Source organism: Syngnathoides biaculeatus, chromosome 2, assembly GCF_019802595.1.
Source record: "Syngnathoides biaculeatus isolate LvHL_M chromosome 2, ASM1980259v1, whole genome shotgun sequence".
Taxonomy (NCBI): domain Eukaryota; kingdom Metazoa; phylum Chordata; class Actinopteri; order Syngnathiformes; family Syngnathidae; genus Syngnathoides; species Syngnathoides biaculeatus.
The window spans coordinates 2930715-2952883 of record NC_084641.1 but is presented as its reverse complement, the minus strand read 5'-3'; the positions used below and the strand labels follow the sequence as shown (position 1 = coordinate 2952883).

Here is a 22169-nt window from a genome sequence, read left to right as displayed (position 1 = left end):
CTGCTCTGTATTGTACTCCAACTACGACTAAACTGCACAACTGTAAATAACTACCAAATGCAGTATGTGCTTCTCAATCTTGTAACACTAAGTACTACTCACTATAAAAACTACCACACTCTCGGCAGCATCGTCACACCTGCCATTAAAATACAGTAAGGGCGCATTACAATCAAGACAGGTTTTATTTCCTATGAAAAGAAAAGACATTCAATATTTTAGGTCACTGCAAGTTGACAGTTTGCACATTTTTACGCTCTAAATTTAGGAAAATTAACATGAATACATGTTTACAAACAGCTCTTAAATTTTAAATGTCAGTGTAATGTACTAAAAGAAATACAACTAAAGGTATTGGGCATTAATAGTTTTCAGTTCCATGTAGCCTCACTTTGCTCGAAAACGCTTCAATAAATTAGCAGTGCTAAACTAGGATTAGCACTTGGGTTAAGTGTTAGTCACACCTGCCACATTCATACCGTTATTCGTTCATATATTAACAATCACTGTTATCCGTTTGATATTTTCACTTTTTTGGCGTGCACAATCAATTAAAAATTTTAAAATCTGTGATAAAGCTGTCAAGCAGAAATGTTGGGATTCCGTGACGCTTCCTAATTCTCAGTTGACAGAGTCCCTTCACTCAGCTTTTGCTTGATAGTCTTCTGCCCAGTTGCGAGTAAAGGAGGGACAGGCATTCATTTTGCTTTCCAGAGGTGAATATTGCAAATATAGTTTCAGTAAAACTCCAGAAGCACAAACTAACAAGTCAGCACAAGACTACAGTGATGTACACAGGCAACTGGCTACGAATGTGCCACAAGCGCAAGGCAAATGATTCACACCTCCTTGGTTGTGCCTTGTCTCTGATAGACTGTTCTTCCTCAGGCACAGTGGTTATTGCAAACTCCTCCGCTTTATCCGGAAAATTGTCCAATCAGTGTCTGGGTGATCCCCAAAGGTTTAATCAAAGTAGCCAGACTTGTCTTGATTTTACAATGTGTTTTTTGTAAATTTTCTTCCACAACAGATTTTATTACGCACAGTTAACAACACATTTACAATGAAACAAGACCAATAAATCAAGAACAACCAAAAGATAATTTTCATCTTCAGCATCCTCTGAGGTCCCCCTTTTTCTTCTTTCTCTCATCTTTCTCCTGAAAGCGGCGCATTAGCTCTTGCCTTGTGTTCAAAATCTGCACCTGAAGAGTTGCAATCTCGGCAGACAGCTCAATGACTAAAAAAAAAAGAGAGCGAGAGACAGAACAAAGACGGGCCTTGAATAAATCATCTGCAGTGTAATCTTGCCCATGTGCAGAAATTAGCTCCACCCTGACAATACAAAGAGAGTCTCAGTCAAGATCCTTGACTTCAACATACTTGCTCCACATCAATTACAACGTCCCCATTATCTAATATAAATTTCATGTGAATGTCGCCGTCGGAGTAGTTTTCTGGCATCTTAAGAGTGCTATACATGGTTCCTACACCGTTGACACTTGACAATTCCACACTTTTTTCCACAGACCCCTAATTGCCAGACTTCTCAGTAGAAAATTCTGATTCTTATCCGAAACATTTTCCAGATTTTAGTGAGGTAATGGAGCTTGTTATGTAACTGATTATGACAGGACACCTTTTGTGCTTTTATTCCCCTGAAATATTCCCCTGTACCTGCGTCGGTTTTGCCTTGGCACTCCGTTTTCCTCCCACAACCCAAAAACACGCAACATTAATTGGACACTCTAAATTGCCCCTAGATGTAATTGTGAGTGCGGCTGTTTGTCTCTATGTGCCCTGTGATTGGCTGGCAACCAGTTCAGGGTGTAGCCCGCTTCCTGCTCGTTGACAGCTGGGATAGGCAACAGCATTCCCCGTGACCTTTGTGAGGATAAGCAGCTAGGAAGATGGCTGGATGGATGGATACTAAATGTAATTTAATTCATATAATGACAATTTCATCAGTGCATATTATCATCTGATGAAGTGTTTTAAAAACATGGACTGTTGGGGGTTGTTTTTTATGGTTGTATTTTTTTTTTTTTTTTACCGTGTGTTTAAGAAAATACAGGAATTTTATCTAGGCGGCACGGTGGATCAGCTGGTAAAGCCTTGACCTCACAGTTCTGAGGTGCTGGGTTTAATCCCGGCCTTGCCTGTGTGGAGTTTGCATGTTCTCCCCGTGCCTGCGGTTGTTTTCTCTGGTCACTCTGATTTCCTCCCACATCCCAAAAACATGCAACATTAATTGGATACTTAAAATTGCCCCAAGGTGTGATTGTGAGTGCTGTTATATGTCTCAATGTGCCCTGCGATTGGCTGGCAACCAGCTCAGCCTGCCGCCCCTTGACAGCTGTGATAGGGTCCAGCAGTCCCCTCGACCTTTGTGAGGATAAGCGGCAAAGAAAATGGATGAATGGATGGAGGAGTTTTAAATCAAATTCCTTACTTTGAACCATGGTGAGGGCTTACATGAGCTCAGAAATGAATTTTCTTTTACTTGGACAAAGTCTATTTCGAATTTGGTTCATCACCTTGTTTGAATGACATCTGGGCTTGTTTCAGAGATTGTGGCACCAAAATGCCAAACCAATGAAGTGGGTTTTGCTGAGGATTCTCTTCAGTTTTTGAGGCTGGGAGGTCTTCGTGGGATTTTTTATGACTCAACTCTTCAACTGCTTCCATTTCACCACTGCCTTTTGTAGGTTTTATTCTTCTTCTGATGCCTGTGGGAGCAGGAAAGAAATGTAAAACGACAAAAACGGTGTAAAATGATTTGACATAAATTTTCATAGTCCTACCTTCCTCTTGTGGGCCAATGACTTCAACAGGTGCATTGGTGTTGTGACACTCACTATTATACTTCGGTGACTCACTGCTGAATTCAACATTGTCATGAGCGAGTGTTCTGTACACACAAAGTCATATCACTACGCATGGAAAAACTAACAGTCGTCCTCTTTGAATAAGTGAGAAATGATTTAACAGTCACTGTGATGTAACGGGCGTGTTTGCGCCCGCGCGCCATCACACATGCAAATCTGCACAGTCAAGCACAAAAAAATCATGCACGTAAAATTTGTTACGAGTAGAAATGCATAGATATTGAAAGACGTCGCTTATTTTGTGGAGTCCTGACATTAATTCACGCATTTATTTCATAAACGTTGGTAACAAAACAAGCCTGCTCCAAAACAATCAGTTTTCACCCGGGAAGAGGAAATCCAATTTAACCATACGGAGCATGTTCGGAAGTGATGCAAAAAGCGAATGTTCCGAGCTTCTTCACGCACTGCGAGCGCATTTACGTCGAAAGTCATCAACATCATGAGCCATGTCAAAGGAAATTCAGTTACATTGAAAACATTTCTGGGATATAACACAGGTCATGTTTCAGTATCTAACTATAATAAGTATGAGACTGTGATTTACTTTAACTTGAACCTAAGTTCTCACGTTAGACTAGTCTGTCCATATATCTAAATGTGAACGGTCATTTTCCGCCATGGAACCGCATTATCTTGAAGTTGTTTTTTCCCCCCGTAATTTAGTAATATACCGGTATTTTTGTTTTTTTTTATTTTAATTTGCAGTAATATTAATCTGTTAATGTGAAAAATCCTCCAAGGCATTGACATCACGTCAGTATCATTGGACTAGCAGTATCATGTATGACTTATCTTTTTTATTTATTTTTTTATTTATAACAAGTGTTTATTATAAAAGATAGATAAATTATGAATTTATTTATTCTGATAACTCCCAAATGTCATTTTATGCATAGGCAATAAGTTATTTAAGGTCTTGAGATTCCATCCTGAATCACACCCGCAACTTTATATCTGCGGGCATGACTGACCACATGTGTACATTTTTTTCAAATGTGAGTGGCTGATTTAATATCTGAATCATACTTGATTTCTCACCTTACATGAAGAGAAACCTGTGGCTTTATCTCACTTGCATACTGAAGAGCTGACACTTGTTTGTTCCCCATGGAATATCGCGCCTTAGAAATGAAGAACCATCCCTGCGGAGAGCAGGGAGATAATTGTCAGACTGCACGACAGACTGTAGCAAAAGGAGACATTCGAAGACATGAGGAAACATACATCAAATCACCTACATAACTGTTAAGTATCGACCAATTCGCAAATCGAAAACAAAGCTATCTTTGCGTCGCTACCTGCTCAATGAGGGTGTTGAGACGAGCTCGTTTTTCCTCCAATAATTCCAATTGGTCCATGAAAGTGAGAATCTTTTCATCCAGTAATTGAGCAGATTCGTCCATATGTGCAGTATATATAGAGATATGTATTTTTTAAACTGGATTCTCGTCTTTGGAATTCTCGAGCACTAACAGAAATTTACGTTATGGCCAATAAACTTCCGCAATTTGTCACGTGCTATCTCACGTGATATTGCATCCTCAATGCTTTTTTTTTTTTACTGGCTGTCACGGAGTTCCACGCACAGACATATGAGCGAGTTGGCTTGTTAATGTAAGACGTCATGCGTTTGCCATCTTTTGTGTGGCAAATGTGCCCTGTAAACCAAAGCAATTCTATTGATTTTCTTAGTGAGATTCAGAAAGAGAGGGAAAAAACAGAACCTCAATACATTAGCCGCAAAACCGGTGAATTACATGGGTAAAATATTGTTACATTCAAATCTCATCTTTAGATGTAATTGTTACAGTAGCCTTGATCTGAGGGTTCAAGGATGTTTCTGCGGACATCAAGGGACACACTCGTCATGGTGTCTGTGGTCTAATTATTTTTCCAGTTCACGAAGTTAATAATTGCACAAATAACAGTTATCTAATATCTGACGTGTAACGTAAATGATGCTTGTATTACCCAGCAAATATTCAGGTGTACAACGTTGTTTTCCGTCGACCCAGCGTCAGGCAGGTGGGATGATTTTAAAACAATTTAAAAAACGAAACTAAAAATAAAAATAGACCAGTTCCCATACCGGGAGTCGAACCCGGGCCGCCTGGGTGAAAACCAGGAATCCTAACCGCTAGACCATATGGGACCGTATGCATTGCCCTACGAAATGGTAAATATAGTAATCAGAGCAGATGACAGGGGTATATTGCTATACTTTATATTTTGAACAAAGAAAAAAAAACTGTATCTCGTGGAAAAAAAAACTAGATACGTCAAGCAACCACAATACTGCCAGGGTTTTATGATTCAGAACTTATTGACTTATATCACATTGTCAATGTGACGGACAACTCACCCGGTAGCTCGCCGTGATCGTATAGTGGTTAGTACTCTGCGTTGTGGCCGCAGCAACCCCGGTTCGAATCCGGGTCACGGCAGGGTTGAAGTCCCTGACACGGCTTGGGTGATCTCTTTTTTTCCCCCTCTCTGTTCTGTCATTTAACACCATGACTGACGACTTCATTTTTTTTTTTATCTTTTCGTCCACACAAATGTGTCAGACGATGCACGTGTAACCCTTGGGATAGCCTGGTGAATAAGAAATACCAAAGAACTCGACCAATAAGAGCCCTACAACGTATTTCAATCCATTCACGTTCACAAGTGGAGTGAAATGCATTTACCTGGTGGAACCGAATGAAGGCAACATTTTTGGGTTTGTCACAAATGTGCAGCGCTCTAAGTGCTGTTGAGTAATGTCTTTTGTAATTGGTTTGTTTCGACGATGTCGTCAATGTTCCGAGACGACAAACCAATAGTCTAGCCAGTCGCCATCACGTGCTATGTGGCCCAACGAAAAGTGCAGTCTGATTGGTCAGCCTTGAGAGTTGCACGGTTCGAGATACGCATGAAGCTTCCTTAAACTGCAGCATTTCTTTCCGAAGATTGGGAGGTTTCCTCTTCGTCAAAAGTAAGAACAAAACGCGCACGTGAAAAGTGAAAAATATGTTCCCAGCTCTAGGTTCATTTCTCCTCATTGATGAAGTTAAAAATGTGTCAGCTATAATATTTAGTTCGCAAACATGCTCTCAGCCGACCCGTGTCCTCCAAACCAGGTGATGGAAGCCGGCTCATCCTCAGCACTTGTCCATCCCTACTGGCCCAAGGATCTCGTCATCCCCGCGTATGTGGCCAACGATCGATCCATGGCAGAGATCCTGACGTTCCTTGCGTGTGCGTCCGCTGCCTTTCTGCTCGTTACCTGGATGGTGGCCGGACGGCTGGGCACCCCGAGACGCCTGGCGGTGTGCTGGTTCGCCGTCTGCGGCTTCATCCACAGCGTGCTTGAGGGCTGGTTCTCCCTCTACTACGATGTTATTCCGGGAGACCAAAGTTTCCTGTCGCAGTTGTGTGAGTGCCAAGACGTGTTTTCGCTGCTTGCTGACAAAATGTTTGAGCTTTGGAGCAAAATTCACAACAGTTGTTTTTGGCCACTTTCCCTCCATCCAACCATCCATTTTCTTTGCCGCGTATCCTCACGAGGGTCGGAGAGTGCTGGAGCATATCCCAGCTGTCAGCAGGCAGGAGGCGGGGTACACCCTGAACAGGTTGCCAGCCAATCGCAGGGCACATGGAGAGAGACAACAATCGCACTCACAATCACACCGAGGGGAAATTTAGAGTGTCAAATTAATGTTGCATGTTTTCTGGAAGTGCCTGAAGAAAACCCACGCAGGTAATCGGAGAACATGCAAACTCCACACAGGCGGGGCGGAGATCGAATCCAGGTCCTCAGAACTGTGGGGCCAATGCTTTACCAGCTGATCCACTGTGCCGCGTATAATTGATCAGGTTTTCATATCTTTCTCGCAGGGAAGGAATACTCCAAAGGGGACAGTCGATATGTAATGTGAGTTTGTGATGGCACGCAAATCAAATGTTAACACTGAGCTCTACCGAGTGGATCCCAACATGTTTGTTGTGTGTTCAGCGCTGATAACTTCACAGTTTGCATGGAGACGGTGACCGCGTGGTTGTGGGGACCATTCAGCTTTTGGGCCGTGTTTGCCTTCTTGACTGACAAGCCCTACAGATTTGTCCTGCAGCTCATCCTTTCCGTCGGTAAGTACACGCTGCCCCCGTTTCCTGTGCTGTACGATGTCTGACGGGCCCATCCGATGCTGTCCTCTTCCAGGCCAGCTGTATGGAGCCGTGCTCTACTTCTTCTTGGAGCACAGAGAGGGCTACGCTCACAGTGAGCTGGGACACCCCATCTACTTCTGGTTCTACTTTGTGTTCATGAACGTTCTGTGGATCGTCATACCGCTGGTCCTCATTGCGGACGCCTGGCGACAGCTGTCTGCGGCCCAGACGCGTTCAGATGGGGGAAAGTCTCACAAGTCAAAGAGCCGATAGGATGACAAAGCACACAAAAAACACATGATGACAAAAAAATGATTGGCCCTGTTTGTTTGAAATAAGTGATATGTGGGACTCAATCTTTTAATAAAAGATTTCGCAATGTGGTCTGATTTCAGGTCAAGATCATTCCAGAAAACATTTCAGAACGTGGTCTTGATACAAATAAAAATTTTCAGTTATATATATATGGTTAATCATAATGGTAATATCCATCCATTTTCTTCACCGCGTATCCTCAAAAGTGTCGGGGAGTGCTGGAGACTATCCCAGTTGTCAGCAGGCAGGAGGCAGGGTACACCCTGAACTGGTTGCCAGCCAATCGCAGGGTACATGGAGAGAGACAACAGTCGCACTCACAATCACACCGAGGGGAAATTTAGAGCGTCCAATTATTGTTGCATGTTATTGGAATGTGGGAGGAAACCAGAGTCCTGGAGGAAACCCACGCAGGCACGGGGAGAACGTGCAAACAAACTCCACACAGGCAGGTCCAGGATTGGTCCGGGACCTCAGAACTGTGAGGCCAACGCTTTAGTGGCTGAGCCATCATATGTGCATTATTATAAATATAATTATTAGTTATTGGAAGATCCCACACCACTCGCCGAAATAGCTCAGTTGGGAGAGCGTTAGACTGAAGATCTAAAGGTCCCTGGTTCGATCCCGGGTTTCGGCATTTTGCCCCTCGTTACGTGCGACATCTAGTGGCTTCTTATGAGAAAAGCGCGCACATCAAAACCGACAAGCTGCGGCTACTTCTGAACTAATTAGCGTCAAAAAATAGTCATTGGTAGGTCGATTAAAAGTCTTATTATAGAGATGCACTACACAGTTTCAGAGCAAAACATTTGAGGAACCAGATTATGGAACAAAATACAGAAATCATTTTGAATGTAGAAAAGAGTATCAGATCGAGTGGATGAAAAATGGAAAGGCAGTTGGTCCTGATGACATACCGGTAGAGGTATGGAACCAATTTGGAGAGATGGCTGTGGAGTTTTTGACCAACTTATTCAACAGAATACTAGTACAGGACATGTATGATGCCAGGAGAACAATGGTGAGGTGTGCCTTAGGTGTGAAAGAAAGAATTTAAAGTGGAGGTGGGACTGCATCTGGGATCAGCTCTGAGCCCCTTCCTGTTTGCAGTGGTAATGGATAGGCTGACAGATGAGGTTAGACTGGAATCCCCTTGGACCATCATGTTCGCATATGATATTGTGATATGCAGGGAGCATGCAGAGGAACAATTAGAAAGATGGAGACATGCACTGGAAAGGAGAGGAATGAAGATTACCCGAAGTAAAATAGAATATATGTGCGTGAATGAGAAATCAGAAAGTGGAGGGGGAAGAGTGAGGCTACAGGGAGAAGAGATAGCGGGGGTGGACGACTTCAAATACTTGGGGTCAACAATACAGAGCAATGGAGAGTGTGGTCAGGAAGTGAAGAAACGGGTCCAAGGAGGTTGGAACAGCTGGCGAAAGGTGTCTGGTGTGTTATGTGACAGAAGAGTGTCTGCTAGGATGAAGGGCAAAGTTTACAAAACAGTGGTGAGGCCGGCCATGATGTACGGATTAGAGACGGTGGCACTGAAGAAACAACAGGAAGCAGAAATGGAGGTGGCAGAAATGAAGATGTTGAGGTTCTCGCTCGTAGTGACCAGGTTGGATAGGATTAGAAATGAGCTCATTCGAGGGACAGCCAAAGCTGGATGTTTTGGAGACAAGATTCGAGAGAGCAGACTTCGATGGTTTGGACATGTTCAGAGGCGAGAGAGTGAGTATATCGGTAGAAGGGTGATGAGGATGGAGCTCCCAGGCAAAAGAGCGAGAGGAAGACCAAAGAGAAGGTTTATGGATGTGGTGAGGGAAGACATGAGGGCAGTTGGGGTTAGAGAGGAAGATGCAGGAGATAGGCTAAGATGGCAAAAGATGACACGCTGTGGCGACCCCTAACGAGACAAGCCGAAAGGAAAAGAATTTTGAATGTAGAAATCAGGATGGAACCTACAAAAATTATATTCCCAAATGTTTAATGAATTTACATGATGTAAGAGTACTGAAATTAATTAACTTTTCTACCAGTCTAATTTAAACGATTGTCCGGTAAATTTTTTCGGCACCTGAGCAACACAATTTTATTTATTGAGCACATGAAAAAAAAAAACCATCTGAAACAAAAAAATAAGTGAACATAGAATTTAATGTTCACAATCGCTTTGAGAAACAAAAACAAATGACATCACTAAAGGATATAGTCTCATGCTGTGCCATAGTATATAAAAAAAATTAAAAAAAATAAAATGTGGCCATTATCCAATGTGCACCGAAGCGTAGCTCCATTGTTTGGGACCAGTAATAGTAAAACGTTTCATCTCCTCTGAGCTTCGAAATGGACTTGGGCGCCACCACGGTCAGCTGGCCACTTGACCTGAAGAACCAGGAAAAAGCAGAGGAATGCAGCAACTCAAAGGAAAGGAAATGGCAGGCAGCCAGGAGGGGATGGAAAACACAGGTTGCAGTGATGCCCATAAATTGACATAAGATGGCAAAACTGGACATATGTGAACCATTCTTTAAAGAAAAAGGGACTATGAAAAACTTTTTTAATGGGATTCTGGTATGTATCACAGATTCAAAGAGCTGCTGTGTAAACAATGAAAAAAAAAAGTGCATCAATTTGCAAAGCAATATGCCAATCACACAGTAGCCATCTTATGTCCCTACAACACACCACTGAGTGCTAATTCTGTGAAATTTGCACATCATGAATAATTTACAAATAGTTTTATGCCTGTGTCAATATAGCAGCAAGAGTCAAACAGGTCGTGAGAAAATGATTCAGACTTCCTCTTCTGTAAACATGAGGAAAGGTGCTACTAACAGCAGAGATGCACACAAAACACAACAATTGTCATGAGTACTGCAGTATCGAGATGCTAACGGCGTCCTAGCTAAACATTTTACTAAGTCTCTGTCCCAACTGCGCATTGGATTGCTTCTCTTGACTTGCGATGTCTTTTAACGCCTTCACAGCAGCCGTGGAATCCGGCTGCAGCTTGAGGAGTTCTCTGAAGGCCAGCCGGGCCTCCTCCAGCTCATTCACCATCTGGCAGGCCTGGCCGAGTCGGTACCAAGCTTTAGCGCCCCCCGGTACTAGCCGTGTGGCCTTAGCAGCACTTTCTTTAGCCCGCACTGGCTGCTTCAGTTTGAGCTGGCACAACGACAAGTTGGAGTGAAGTTCCGCTTTCATGCTTTGCACTTGATCTACAGTGGGGCAGCTCGGTTCATCTTCAGCTGTTGTCGCGCTTCGTTCTTCCGTTTGGCGCTCTTTTCTGTCTGCCTCACAGCCCTGAAGGGCGATGACGAGTTTCAGGGCGCGACTGTAGCTGTCCGCTGCTCCCCACACGTCTCCGCTTCTGAACCTCTGGCCTCCTCTCTCCTTATGGGACCTCACCCACTCCCATTTTTCGCCAGGTGACATCTGCCAGGATTCCTTCCCCGGTGTGAAATCACTGAGTTCCACGGTGGCACGTATTTCCTGCATGGGCTGCGAAGGACACAGCTCTGCTCCATTCGCTGGAGTGAGACGTATCTGAGTAGCAAGACAAAAAAAAAGCTAGACTGGCTTTGCATGTGCGGGAAGAACTAATGCTCCGATGCGGCACACCACGACAACCTCATTAGCGTGCAGCGGGATTGGCCAACTTTGTCGTGCATACTCAAGTCTTTCTCACAGTCTATTATATTATCAGTAACAGGTCATAGAAATCAGAATCAGAACATCTCCATTGTTCTGTAAAGGGAACTTGGATTTGGAATAGGACACTGCTCAGTCAGACAAAAAAAAAAAAAAAAAAACTATAAAACAAACACTGTACCCGTACACATGATCACAAAGGGAAAAAAGTGCAACATGCAGATATGCTAATTGGCAAAAATTGTGCAACAACATGAGGAACCTATAAGCAAATTGCCTTCAAGTACATCAATTGCGAAGGGGATCACTTGGGGTCTATTTGTCCCCCTCGAGGTAGGTTGAAACTGATGGCCCGAGGGCAAAAATTCAAACTCATTTTGGAGCGGGTGATTAGGACAGTTTGTGATGGCTTTAGTTTTTGTGTATTACGGAAAGACTTTTCAGAATCTATTGGCCAAGTGTCACCTAAGGTCACACCTAAGGGAAATTTAGTGTCCAATTAATGTCACATGTTTTTGGGATGTGGGAAATCAAGAGTAAGAAAAAAAGACACACCCAATGGTGCCATCAACCGTTCTTGGTTCATCAAAGGTTCCAGTACCTCAGTACCTGTAACAGTGATCACCTATCGCCCCATGTGGTAGTTCTCATTGATATGACCATTGTCAATGTCTTCACATAACAGTCTACAGAAAAACAGATTCTAACTACAATTGCAACTATATACACAAATGTCTTCTACTGATGTCTGTCTCAGCACCCCTACTCTAGCTCCTTGAGCCTACCCAGTGCCTCCTCTTTTTGTTGCTGCACGGGTGCCAAAGTGGCTCTCTTGTCCTTTGCTCTGCCTCTGAGTGCATTGACCTCGGTGTTAAACCTCAGATTCCTCTTTTCTTCTGCCTCCTCACACAGCCAGTCAGCGTTTTCAATAGGTGTAGATATGTCAGTCTCTATTCTGGCTTTGAGGCAGTAGAGATGAAAAGTGGGCAGCGATGCCAAATGTAGCCAGGTACGAAGTCTTCCTTTCCCCACAGTGGTAGTTTTTAGCAATGCCACTGTCTGGGAACATGACTGCAAACACTTTCGAATTAGTTTCACAAGATTTGTAACTGTAATGGCTGCAGATCACTTTTAAAGTCCACACGATCTCTGCCTTTAACGAGTCCGTCTTCGTGTATTGAACTACGTTCATAAAGCCTGACTTCTGGCTGGTTGAAGTCGATGGCTGGACAACTGTAGGTCCGCATGCACTGCCAGTACCACTGCCTGAAGTTGATGCTTCATTATCTTGATATTTTAGAAACAGATTCATACCAACGGAAGATGAGAGAGTCTTTGCCAAATCAGCACGTCTCCTGTTTTTCCGGTGCGACCCCAGCGCTTTGACGCCCATCTTTTCAAGCTGGTAACTTTGCTTGCACAGATGGCAGTAAAACATGTGCCGATCTTTTGGATCTCGACGAACCCAGCTCCCAAACTCCTTACTTTCAACCCAAGCTTCTTGAAAAATGCACTTCCCCGTGATACAAGTTGGATCGATGAAAGAACTACGCTACGTCGTAACGAAGACGAAATGAAATGCCTACTCACGGAAACAAACAATGGAATATCGACAAGATGGCGACTAGTTGTCAACATGGTGACTTCCGTTGACAATTTCCGGCTGTTTTGGACGCCAGACGGATCGCTATTTTTTTTTTTAAATAAAAGATTTTTTTTTTGGGGGGAGAATTTTTGCAGGAGGTCCTCCCTTTGATTTTTTTTAAATTAAGGTCTTTTTAGGGGCTTGACTGGTTTTCGCGGATTTTTAAGGACTTTTAGGAGCCGATTGGAATGGACATATTGGTAAAGGAAACAGGGGCGATGAAGAAGTGATGGGAAAGTATGGCATCCAGGAAAGGAACTTTGAAGGGCAGATGGTGGTGGACTTTGCAAAAAGGATGGAGATAGCTGTAGTGAACACTTATTTCCAGAAGAGGGAGGAACATATAGTGACCTACAAGAGCGGAGGTAGAACCACGCAGGTAGATTATATTTTGTGCAGACGATGTAATCTGAAGGAGGTTACTGACTGTAAAGTAGTGGTAGGGGAGAGTGTAGCTCGACAGCATAGGATGGTAGTATGTAGGATGATTCTGGTGGTGGGTAGGAAGATTAAGAAGACAAAGGTAGAGCAGAGAACCATGTGGTGGAAGCTGAGAAAGGAAGAATGTTGTGCGGCCTTCCGGAAAGAGGTGAGACAGGCTCTCGATGGACAACCGAAGCTCCCGGAAGACTGGACGACGACAGCCAAGGTGATCAGAGAGACAGGCAGGCGAGTACTTGGTGTGTCATCTGGTAGGAAAGGGGAGAAGGAGACTTGGTGGTGGAACCCCAAAATACAGGGAGTCATACAAGGAAAGAGATTAGCGAAGAAGAAGTGGGATACTGAGAGGACTGAGGAGAGGCGAAAGGAGTACATCGAGATGCGACGTAGGGCAAAGGTAGAGGTGGCAAAGGCTAAACAAGAGGCATATGAAGACATGTACACCGGGTTGGACACGAAAGAAGGAGAAAAGGATCTCTACAGGCTGGCCAGACAGAAGGATAGAGATGGGAAGGATGTGCAGCAGGTCAGGGTGATTAAGGATAGAGACGTAAATGTGTTGACTGGTGCCAGTAGTGTGCTAAATAGATGGAAAGAATACTTTGAGAAGTTGATGAATGAAGAAAATGAGAGAGAAGGAAGAGTTGAAGAGGCAAGAGTGAAGGACCAGGAAGTGGAAATGATTACTAAGGGGGAAGTCAGAAAGGCACTACAAAGGATGAAAAATGGAAAGGCAGTTGGTCCTGATGACATACCGGTAAAGGTATGGAAGCAATTTGGAGAGATGGCTGTGGAGTTTTTGACCAACTTATTCAACAGAATACTAGCGGGCGAAAAGATGCCTGAAGAATGGAGGGAAAGTGTTCTAGCTCCCATTTTTAAGAACAAAGGGGATGTTCAGAGCTGTGGGAACTATAGAGGAATAAAGTTGATGAGCCACACAATGAAGTTATGGGAAAGAGTAGTGGAGGCTAGACTCAGGACAGAAGTAAGTATCTGCGAGCAACAGTATGGTTTCATGCCTAGAAAGAGTACCACAGATGTATTATTTGCCTTGAGGATGCTCGTGGAAAAGTACAGAGAAGGTCAGAAGGAGCTACATTGTGTCTTTGTGGTTCTAGAGAAAGCCAATGACAGAGTACCAAGAGAGGAACTGTGGTACTGCATGCGTTAGTCTGGTGTGGCAGAGAAGTATGTTAAAATAGTACAGAACATGTATGATGGCAGCAGAACAATGGTGAGGTGTGCCTTAGGTGTGACAGAGGAATTTAAGGTGGAGGTGGGACTGCATCAGGGATCAGCTCTGAGCCCCTTCCTGTTTGCAGTGGTAATGGATAGGCTGACAGATGAGGTTAGACTGGAATCCCCTTGGACCATGATGTTCGCAGATGATATTGTCATATGCAGTGAAAGCAGGGAGCATGCAGAGGAACAATTGGAAAGATGGAGACATGCACTGGAAAGGAGAGGAATGAAGATTAGCCGAAGTAAAAAAAGAATATATGTGCGTGAATGAGAAAAGTAGAGGGGGAAGAGTGAGGCTACAGGGAGAAGAGATAGCGGGGGTGGACGACTTCAAATACTTGGGATCAACAATACAGAGCAATGGAGAGTGTGGTCAGGAAGTGAGGAAACGGGTCCAAGGAGGTTGGAACAGCTGGCGAAAGGTGTCTGGTGTGTTATGTGACAGAAGAGTGTCTGCTCGGATGAAGGGCAAAGTTTACAAAACAGTGGTGAGGCCGGCCATGATGTACGGATTAGAGACAGTGGCACTGAAGAAACAACAGGAAGCAGAACTGGAGGTGGCAGAAATGAAGATGTTGAGGTTCTCGCTCGTAGTGACCAGGTTGGATAGGATTAGAAATGAGCTCATTCGAGGGACAGCCAAAGCTGGATGTTTTGGAGACAAGATTCGAGAGAGCAGACTTCGATGGTTTGGACATGTTCAGAGGCGAGAGAGTGAGTATATTGGTAGAAGGATGATGAGGATGGAGCTCCCAGGCAAAAGAGCGAGAGGAAGACCAAAGAGAAGGTTTATGGATGTGGTGAGGGAAGACATGAGGGCAGTTGGGGTTAGAGAGGAAGATGCAGGAGATAGGCTAAGATGGCAAAAGATGACACGCTGTGGCGACCCCTAACGGGACAAGCCGAAAGGAAAAGAAGAAGGAGCCCCTAAATGCACCTTCGAGAATTTAAGGGTTTTTAGGGACTTTTAGGGCCGCGTGCGAACCCTGCATATATCCATACCTTTCAGGCATAGTTATTGTCTCCCATTACCCCAAAATGAGACCTGAGAAGAAACAAGTGCAGTGCTCCCCAAAAATTACAACAACACTCAGCATGATGGTGTGTTGTATATTTTTTTGGGTTGTTTTTTCTATGCCAGTCCATCAAAATACTAATCTAAGTTATCAGACAAACCAAATCCTATGCAGTGATGATGATGTGTTGTTGGCGTACCTCACACGAGTCTCCTGCTCTCATGGCCTCCACGCAAGCTTCTGTAACATCACAATGACCTTCCCCAAGTCTCAGCGTGGTCCAGTCACCGAGCTCCACCTGTAAAACAGCGTCCAGCCGGCGCTGTGGTATGGCTGCTCCTGGAACATTAAGTATAACCCCTTGCTGGGTCTCATCTCGTTTTTCAGAGGGCGGTATTTCATCTTGACCCGTGTCATCTTTGAGACACACACGGACATGACACAGTGAACCCAACCTTGGCTTGTAAGCGGCTGATGGCGCTAGAAGAAGAAGAAAAAAAAGATGCTTTCCTACTGGCTGCAAAATTGAAAGAAACTCAGCGTGCGGGCACCTTCTCCTGGATTAAAAATTTTCCGTTGGCTTCCGGAGTGCGTCAGCGTCTTCTGGACTGACCAGAGGCCACGAGGACACACTGATACCCAAGAGGTGACGTCAACGCAATCGTGATGATCGGCTGCAACGTCAGCCTCTGGTGCGTCAAGAACTTGAACTGAATCCATTCCTCCAGGGAATACAGCCTCAGATTCTATAAAAGACCCACAAAAGAATCAAAATCCTTAGTTTTACACCATGCATAAATTATGGGAAATGTTTCATTTTCGTACAGTTTTTTTACATAGAGCTCGGAACGGGAGGGAGTATAGATGCTATGAATCTTTGACATCCTTCCAGGTGATCTGACACTTGTGTAGGTCGTCGAGGCGTGTTACAAGTCGTCACTCGATCGCGCAGATACAAATACGCATACCCACTTAAATTCACACCTATAAACAATTGGGTCTACGCGTAACTGCTTGTTGGTGGGGTGGGGGCGGGGGCAACCTGTAAACACTCCGCAGGCAGGTCAGTCAATTGGTTATGTTGTGAAACATTTCGTTTAAAAACATTCCACTGACACATAGATCTCAAGGATTACCCAATGCTCCAAACCAAACAGATACGAACCGCCATTCCCCGTGTAACAAAATTGCAACTCACGCAAGCACGGAGAAAACATGGAAGCTTGCTAACTGCTCCATCAGAGCTACCTGAAGGGCAGACGAGCTTACTTGGCCTGCTTTGCCCACCATAAAGATACAACAGAAACATATGCAATACACCTTCTTCCATGAAAAAGAAGTGAGCAACTGAGATAATTTCATACCATAAAAAACACTTCCTTGGCTTTCTTCTTCGCTGTTGCTTTTGCTGTTGCGACGCACTTTAAATCACTGCCACCTGTCGGGAGGGTTTGGTACTGATGTAAACACAATCCTTGCACTCCATTCGAACATGGAAGTTTGACTTTTCGACGTTTGAAAATGTAAAGTTACATCGTGCCTATCTTTTTTGGGGGGGCGGGGGCACAACTCTTATTCAAAAGAACCCCATCCAAAGTCGTACTCGGAACGTCGGAGATTTTTTTCTCCGTAACCCGAATTGGCAAAGATGGCTGATGTGAGTGTTAACAGTAAGAAGGTCCTGTAATAATTCGTCTCTCATCTTTTCTGTAAAGTGTTGTCTCACTAAATCGACCTCATACATAGTACTGTTGGACATGCATTTATGGTATTGTTGTTGGGAGTGTTTAATACCCTATTCACACTGCAGCCCGTGCTAACAGTGGCTAACACCAGTTTGGTGGCTTCGTGCTCGCCATCTCGTTTCCGCCATGGAGAATGTCTAAAAGGCAAGTGCAGTTTTGTGTGACAGTAAATGACATCATAATGACGTAATTTCGCAAAGGATTTTCATGGGTTTTACTTATTTTGTCAATGTCATATTAATAGCTGAATAAAATAAATCCTTTTTTACTCGTGAAAGACCAGTTCCTGATTTTTTTCATTTTCTAAAATGGCTTTTCTGTTGAATGTATTATCTGTATTTTTTGATTGTTTAAAAAGCGTGACCTATTAATAAATAGCAGAAAAGAAAAACTTTTTTTCCTGAGAAAGTCAAGTTTCCAGTTCCCTTTATATCTATGTGTGTATACAGTGTATACATAAGGATTTTTATATGGAATGTATTTTGTGATTTTATTTTGGGGGGTGGGACTGTATAATTAAAACTACATTTTGTCGTAATTATTCACTTTCGATTGAGAGGATGTGCGAATTTCCATGACCTGACGCCCTTCCTCACATCTAAGTCACCATTGGAGCGACTGCAGGGTGTGGTATTCTCCTTGTGCTTTTGGAGCTGCATGGTGTATTGGAGTGAGTGCTTAGGCCTGACTCCTGATCAGGAATCAGAAGCTGGAGAGAGGGGAGATGAGAATGATCAGGTGGATGTGTGTGCTGTCGCTGCGAGACAGGGAGACAAACAAGGAGTTCTGAAGCAGTCTGGGAGTGGAGGCGATCGGTGAGGTGGTGAGGAGATGGTGTCTGAGGTGATACGGCTATGTGCAAAGAAAAGATGAGGACTGAGTGAAAAGAGAGTGGCGATACAGTAGCTGACCCTGGATGTGGCAGATCATGAAAGATCTGACAGTCTGACAGGACCTGAAGCTGCTGGCCATCACCCCAAAGGTGGCCACAGTGGAGAGTTGCCTCATAGGGAAGAAGTCACAGTCAAGCGGCATCTGGACAACGGACTAAAAGCAGATGATTATGATGATGATTAATGCAACTCTATGCAGTACAATGTACTGGCATCCTTGGTATTTTGGGTTTACTCATTCAATTCCCTGATGACTTTGACCCTCCTACCTTAGCGTTACCACAGACATGCAACTCAAAATAACCCTGTCATATCTACAAATGTATTGTTCTCCTTTGTTTTCACAATTGGCTAACAATTTTACTCCCATCTTCTGAAATGAGTGGAGATTTGGATATGTCCAGTGGCCCTAAACTGCAAACCACAACTGCACATAACAGCAAAAACAACTTTAACACTAGCAAAAAAAACAAAACAAAACAAAACATGAGAACAAATAACTAAACAGCAAGTTGAAAAAGAAACTGACAAGAGGATAGCTAATCACTTTTTGTCAATTTTGAATAGAAAAAAATATACAACTATGCTGACCATACTTTCAGTTTTATTAAATGCATTTTTATATTCAAATGTACGTGGTATAAAACACTGACCAGGCAGAGATTTAGAGTGCTAAAAAAAAGGGCTCGTTTATGCATTCTTCATGAAAAGTCGATACATTAAAAAAATGTCCACATTTGGAAACAAAAACTGCAGTGTCTCCCAGAATCATTGCATTGAATCTATATTGAGTAAATGAACTGATTGCTGATTGCACCAAAGTCCTGGGTTCTTAAGAAAGACTGTTAGTTCTATATATTTTATTTTAGATTTACAATTTACATTTCCGTTTATCCAAATTCAGACCTGTGACTGCAGAGCTGTTTAGCAGGTCAATGTTTACATTTACCTGAACACTCTCATAGCTATTCTTCCAGTTGACTTCCATTTGTAAAATGGCATCAAATTGGTATTGGTATGTGAAAACTAAGCTGACAAAGCCGCGTCGAATCCCCCTGATCCAACAAAGACGTTCGATGTACGTGTCGGGCATGTGATGTCAACCAACCTAGACTTCATCTCGACATTCCACTTCATCTCCTACGCTGGATTTCATTCAGAAATCTTAAATTTAGATCAGAAAGAAGTTCTATATCTAGGCCCAAAAATCAGCAATAAAAGTTCCTTGGCCTCAATCTGGACGCTTGCTGTGTTGACGTTTCCGACTTGTCTGTAAGTGACAAACTTGCACAAGATTTTTATATATTTCATACATCACACAGCTCTGTGATGTCGCACAAGCCCCCTTGAGCCAGGCGATGTCACATAAGACACTTCATTCGCTCTAATGACACAAGCGTTTCCATTCGCAACAAATGCATCTGAATGCCACAGCCGATTTTCGGCAGAGTGTCCGTGTCCCTGAAAATATTCATCTGGAGTGGTAGGGTGCCTTGTTGTAATATAAATGGATCTCTTACCATACGGAATTCGGAGTCAGCTTGAGTGCATTTCACGTGCGGTGCTGCTGTCACAGCCAGGTGACATCACCAAATTTTTAGAAGCGCATCTGACCCAAATGGTACAATTTGGAGGGCCTGATCAACCGGATATCAAAGAGGTTGCCTTTCGATATCAAGAGCAGTGGGGTAAGTCTGACCGGTTTTAGATTTTCACGGGTAAAAAAAGGTACATGATACAAATAATCAGTAAATATGGAAACATGCCGACTAAATATGCAGCCATCTGGCTCAAGTAGAGAAACAAAGCTAGATTGTTTTAAAGCTGAGCCTTAACATATGTCCGGTTAGTTCTGTGGAGTCCAAACACTCTATTTTCAAGGTTTTGGTGCACAATATGGCAAGTGAAACTTTGTGTGTTGCCACCATGAGGCGCCTGTTTGTAGGATGAAATGAAAAGTGTTTACACCAACTTTTGACAGGTTACATTTGTGCAAAACATTTTCCCAGAATAGTCATATTCAGATGCTATCAATATAAGTTGTGTAATTCTTTGTTGTCCTTTGTAGAGAGTGACTTCTTGATGACCATCAGCAGACAAAGAGAAATTGCAGAGTTGGGAGTCAGATTGTCTACATCCTCTCTGTCCATTTCCAGATCGTTAACTCTGTTTGGGGCTGACAAACTCTCAGCGCCGGTGTCACTTCCATATGAAGAGATCCCTCTATCTGGTACTGTGGAAATATGTGGACCATCGCAGAGAAAGAAGTCACAACAGGGTGTTACAATCAGGACCCCAAGTCAAAAGGAGGGAAAGGCAGCTAAAAAGTCTCCAGCACCCGTTGTCATACAGCTGCCAGCAAAACCTTCTTCCCAGGGGACAAAAGCAAAAGTAGTGTGTAGCGAATACTCGAAAGAGGAAAGGAAAGTACTGCAGACCTTCAAACATCCCCAGCTAACAATCTCACCCAACTCCCCACAGAAAGCCTCTCCACAAAAGAAGCCCAAGGTGAAAAAGACACCCAAAACAAACAGTGACAATTTCACCTGCTCACTGGAAGACTGTTTGTATCATAAATCCAAAGATCAGTCTGATCAGGACAAGAAATTAGAGCCAGCCAGAACCGCTCCAGCTCCAACAGCCCATAAGTATCGGGGTGTTAAGAAACCCGAGGTAGGCCCTGGATCTGAGATAAGAGTCCCATATAGACCCAAAGGAGGGATGATTTTTGATCCAGAACTCTTGCCACTGAGTCCTAAGGTATAGTCTGCGACTATGATGTGTAGAATGTTTTTTCATTTAAATTTACCTCCCGGTTGCTTATTCTGATCAAATAAAGTGAGAGTGAGAATAAACTCTTAATGGTCTATAATTGATCTAAGAGTAATGACAGAATTAAATCTGTAAATAAAATCTTATGTGGAATAGTGAATGAAGGGGAACACTGAAACTTACTTGTCACTAGTGTGTTTAAAAGTTTACATGTACATAGTATATTTTTCAAATGGTGTGTTCATAGCCCCTCCTGTGTGTATTCTGCCTCTTACGCCATTGGCCAGTCATAAGGCTGAAAATGCAACATCAGAAAGCATTACAATGTCAGGCACTCAAGCCCGACATTGCATGAAATAAGAAAGTCCTCACAAGGCAGTATTCGTTGTTGCATACATGAGATAACGGCGCACATTGCAAGCCAAACAGAACGCTCACTTTTCCTCATCTGCACGCAACCACTGGAGACAGTGTCGGAAAGTCAGATTTCCAAAAGGACAGTTTTAAAGATGAATGCATGTTTGTGCCCGGCGATTGGCTGGCAACCAGTTCAGGGTGTAACTTGCCTGCTGCCCGTTGACAGCTGGGATAGGCTCCAGCACTCTAGCGACCCTTGTGAAGAAAAAGCGGCTAAGAAAATGGATGGGTGGATGCACGGTTGTGTGTGGACGAAAAGCCCAAACTGAACAAAAAAACAGACTTTTTTGAAAATGTCTTATTTGTGTGGATATGGTCCAAGGAAAAAGGCAATTCAGGTGCCCACCCCTGTATGAACACCTCAAGTAGAAAGACTTGCTGTGTGTCTGACGGTAATAAGTCCATTGTAAAAAAAAAAAAAAGTATTGTGACCATTTGAGACGCATTACGCCCATAACTACAATGCATACGTTTCCAATTACAGCATCTTGTGCGTCGCAGAGGTCAGAGAACACGGGTGATAGGTGAAGCCTGAAGTTTTTTTCCATTGTTAATTTATCCGATTGGTCTAAGTGTGGTGGTGACGTCATTGGAAACCTAGCCATTGCCAAGCCAAATACACGCAAATGATTTTGATAATTTTGGATGAAAAGAGCACAAGGACCCAAATGCTCGGTAAAAGCCTCACATGCGTGTTGGCTAATCGCTCACACGAGCTTTCCATCCTGCTCTGTTGTTTGGCTGAAGGTGAATTGTCACATCTGTGTCATCATCACCATTTGAAAGATTTGTCAAATTACAACGTAGAGAAGAAAAATATGTATGGATAACATCAGCATGCAGCAGTATTCCACACTCCACAGCGGAGACAAGCTTGACCAGGGTTTACCTGATGAAGCAAGTCGAGCAGAACAATAGCACTAGGTGGAAAAATGTGCTTTCAATGCTGCAAAGTAAGACAATGACAACATACA

General features: G+C 43.4%; 4 protein-coding genes and 3 non-coding genes across 16 annotated transcripts; 4 read left to right on the top strand and 3 right to left on the bottom strand.

Moving 5' to 3' along the window:
- Positions 1-258: 258 nt before the first annotated feature.
- On the bottom strand, positions 259-4432 carry ccdc115 (coiled-coil domain containing 115). Of its 3 annotated transcripts, none has more exons than XM_061813297.1 (5): positions 4190-4432; positions 3930-4033; positions 2805-2878; positions 2538-2729; positions 259-1240 (listed from the first exon to the last, which is right to left on the bottom strand). In XM_061813297.1, exons 1-5 carry the CDS (start codon positions 4292-4294, stop codon positions 1113-1115), a joined length of 603 nt encoding a protein of 200 aa, XP_061669281.1. In that variant the 5' UTR covers positions 4295-4432; the 3' UTR covers positions 259-1112. The 3 variants fall into 3 exon arrangements, with proteins under 3 accessions (XP_061669281.1, XP_061669270.1, XP_061669259.1); XM_061813286.1 differs by having other exon boundaries at positions 260-1240; positions 2805-2881; XM_061813275.1 differs by having other exon boundaries at positions 291-1240; positions 2805-2911; positions 4190-4429.
- Positions 4433-4971: 539 nt separating this feature from the next.
- On the bottom strand, positions 4972-5043 carry trnae-uuc (transfer RNA glutamic acid (anticodon UUC)). Its single transcript has one exon. It is a non-coding gene; the product is annotated as a tRNA-Glu (tRNA).
- Positions 5044-5263: 220 nt separating this feature from the next.
- trnah-gug (transfer RNA histidin (anticodon GUG)) lies at positions 5264-5335 on the top strand. Its single transcript has one exon. It is a non-coding gene; the product is annotated as a tRNA-His (tRNA).
- A 328-nt stretch (positions 5336-5663) lies between these two features.
- On the top strand, positions 5664-7423 carry ebp (EBP cholestenol delta-isomerase). The gene is made up of 5 exons (XM_061813268.1): positions 5664-5868; positions 6014-6308; positions 6771-6807; positions 6889-7019; positions 7093-7423. Exons 2-5 carry the CDS (start codon positions 6017-6019, stop codon positions 7311-7313), a joined length of 681 nt encoding a protein of 226 aa, XP_061669252.1. The 5' UTR covers positions 5664-5868; positions 6014-6016; the 3' UTR covers positions 7314-7423.
- Positions 7424-7922: 499 nt separating this feature from the next.
- On the top strand, positions 7923-7995 carry trnaf-gaa (transfer RNA phenylalanine (anticodon GAA)). The gene has a single exon. It is a non-coding gene; the product is annotated as a tRNA-Phe (tRNA).
- Positions 7996-9506: 1511 nt separating this feature from the next.
- Positions 9507-17256, bottom strand: fkbpl (FKBP prolyl isomerase like). 6 transcript variants are annotated; one of them, XM_061813227.1, is made up of 5 exons: positions 17163-17256; positions 16733-16806; positions 15920-16114; positions 15568-15848; positions 9507-10916 (listed from the first exon to the last, which is right to left on the bottom strand). In XM_061813227.1, the coding sequence occupies exons 3-5, from the start codon at positions 16086-16088 to the stop codon at positions 10272-10274; spliced, it is 1095 nt and encodes a 364-aa protein (XP_061669211.1). In that variant the 5' UTR covers positions 16089-16114; positions 16733-16806; positions 17163-17256; the 3' UTR covers positions 9507-10271. The 6 variants fall into 6 exon arrangements, with proteins under 6 accessions (XP_061669211.1, XP_061669202.1, XP_061669193.1 ...); XM_061813218.1 differs by lacking the exon at positions 17163-17256 and having other exon boundaries at positions 16733-16873; XM_061813209.1 differs by lacking the exons at positions 16733-16806; positions 17163-17256 and adding an exon at positions 16567-16722.
- On the top strand, positions 16926-20861 carry LOC133497051 (uncharacterized). 3 transcript variants are annotated; one of them, XM_061813267.1, is made up of 3 exons: positions 16926-17025; positions 17179-17257; positions 20075-20861. In XM_061813267.1, exons 1-3 carry the CDS (start codon positions 17017-17019, stop codon positions 20770-20772), a joined length of 786 nt encoding a protein of 261 aa, XP_061669251.1. In that variant the 5' UTR covers positions 16926-17016; the 3' UTR covers positions 20773-20861. The 3 variants fall into 3 exon arrangements, with proteins under 3 accessions (XP_061669251.1, XP_061669250.1, XP_061669242.1); XM_061813266.1 differs by lacking the exon at positions 16926-17025 and having other exon boundaries at positions 17117-17257; XM_061813258.1 differs by lacking the exons at positions 16926-17025; positions 17179-17257 and adding an exon at positions 19294-19694.
- Positions 20862-22169: the final 1308 nt, after the last annotated feature.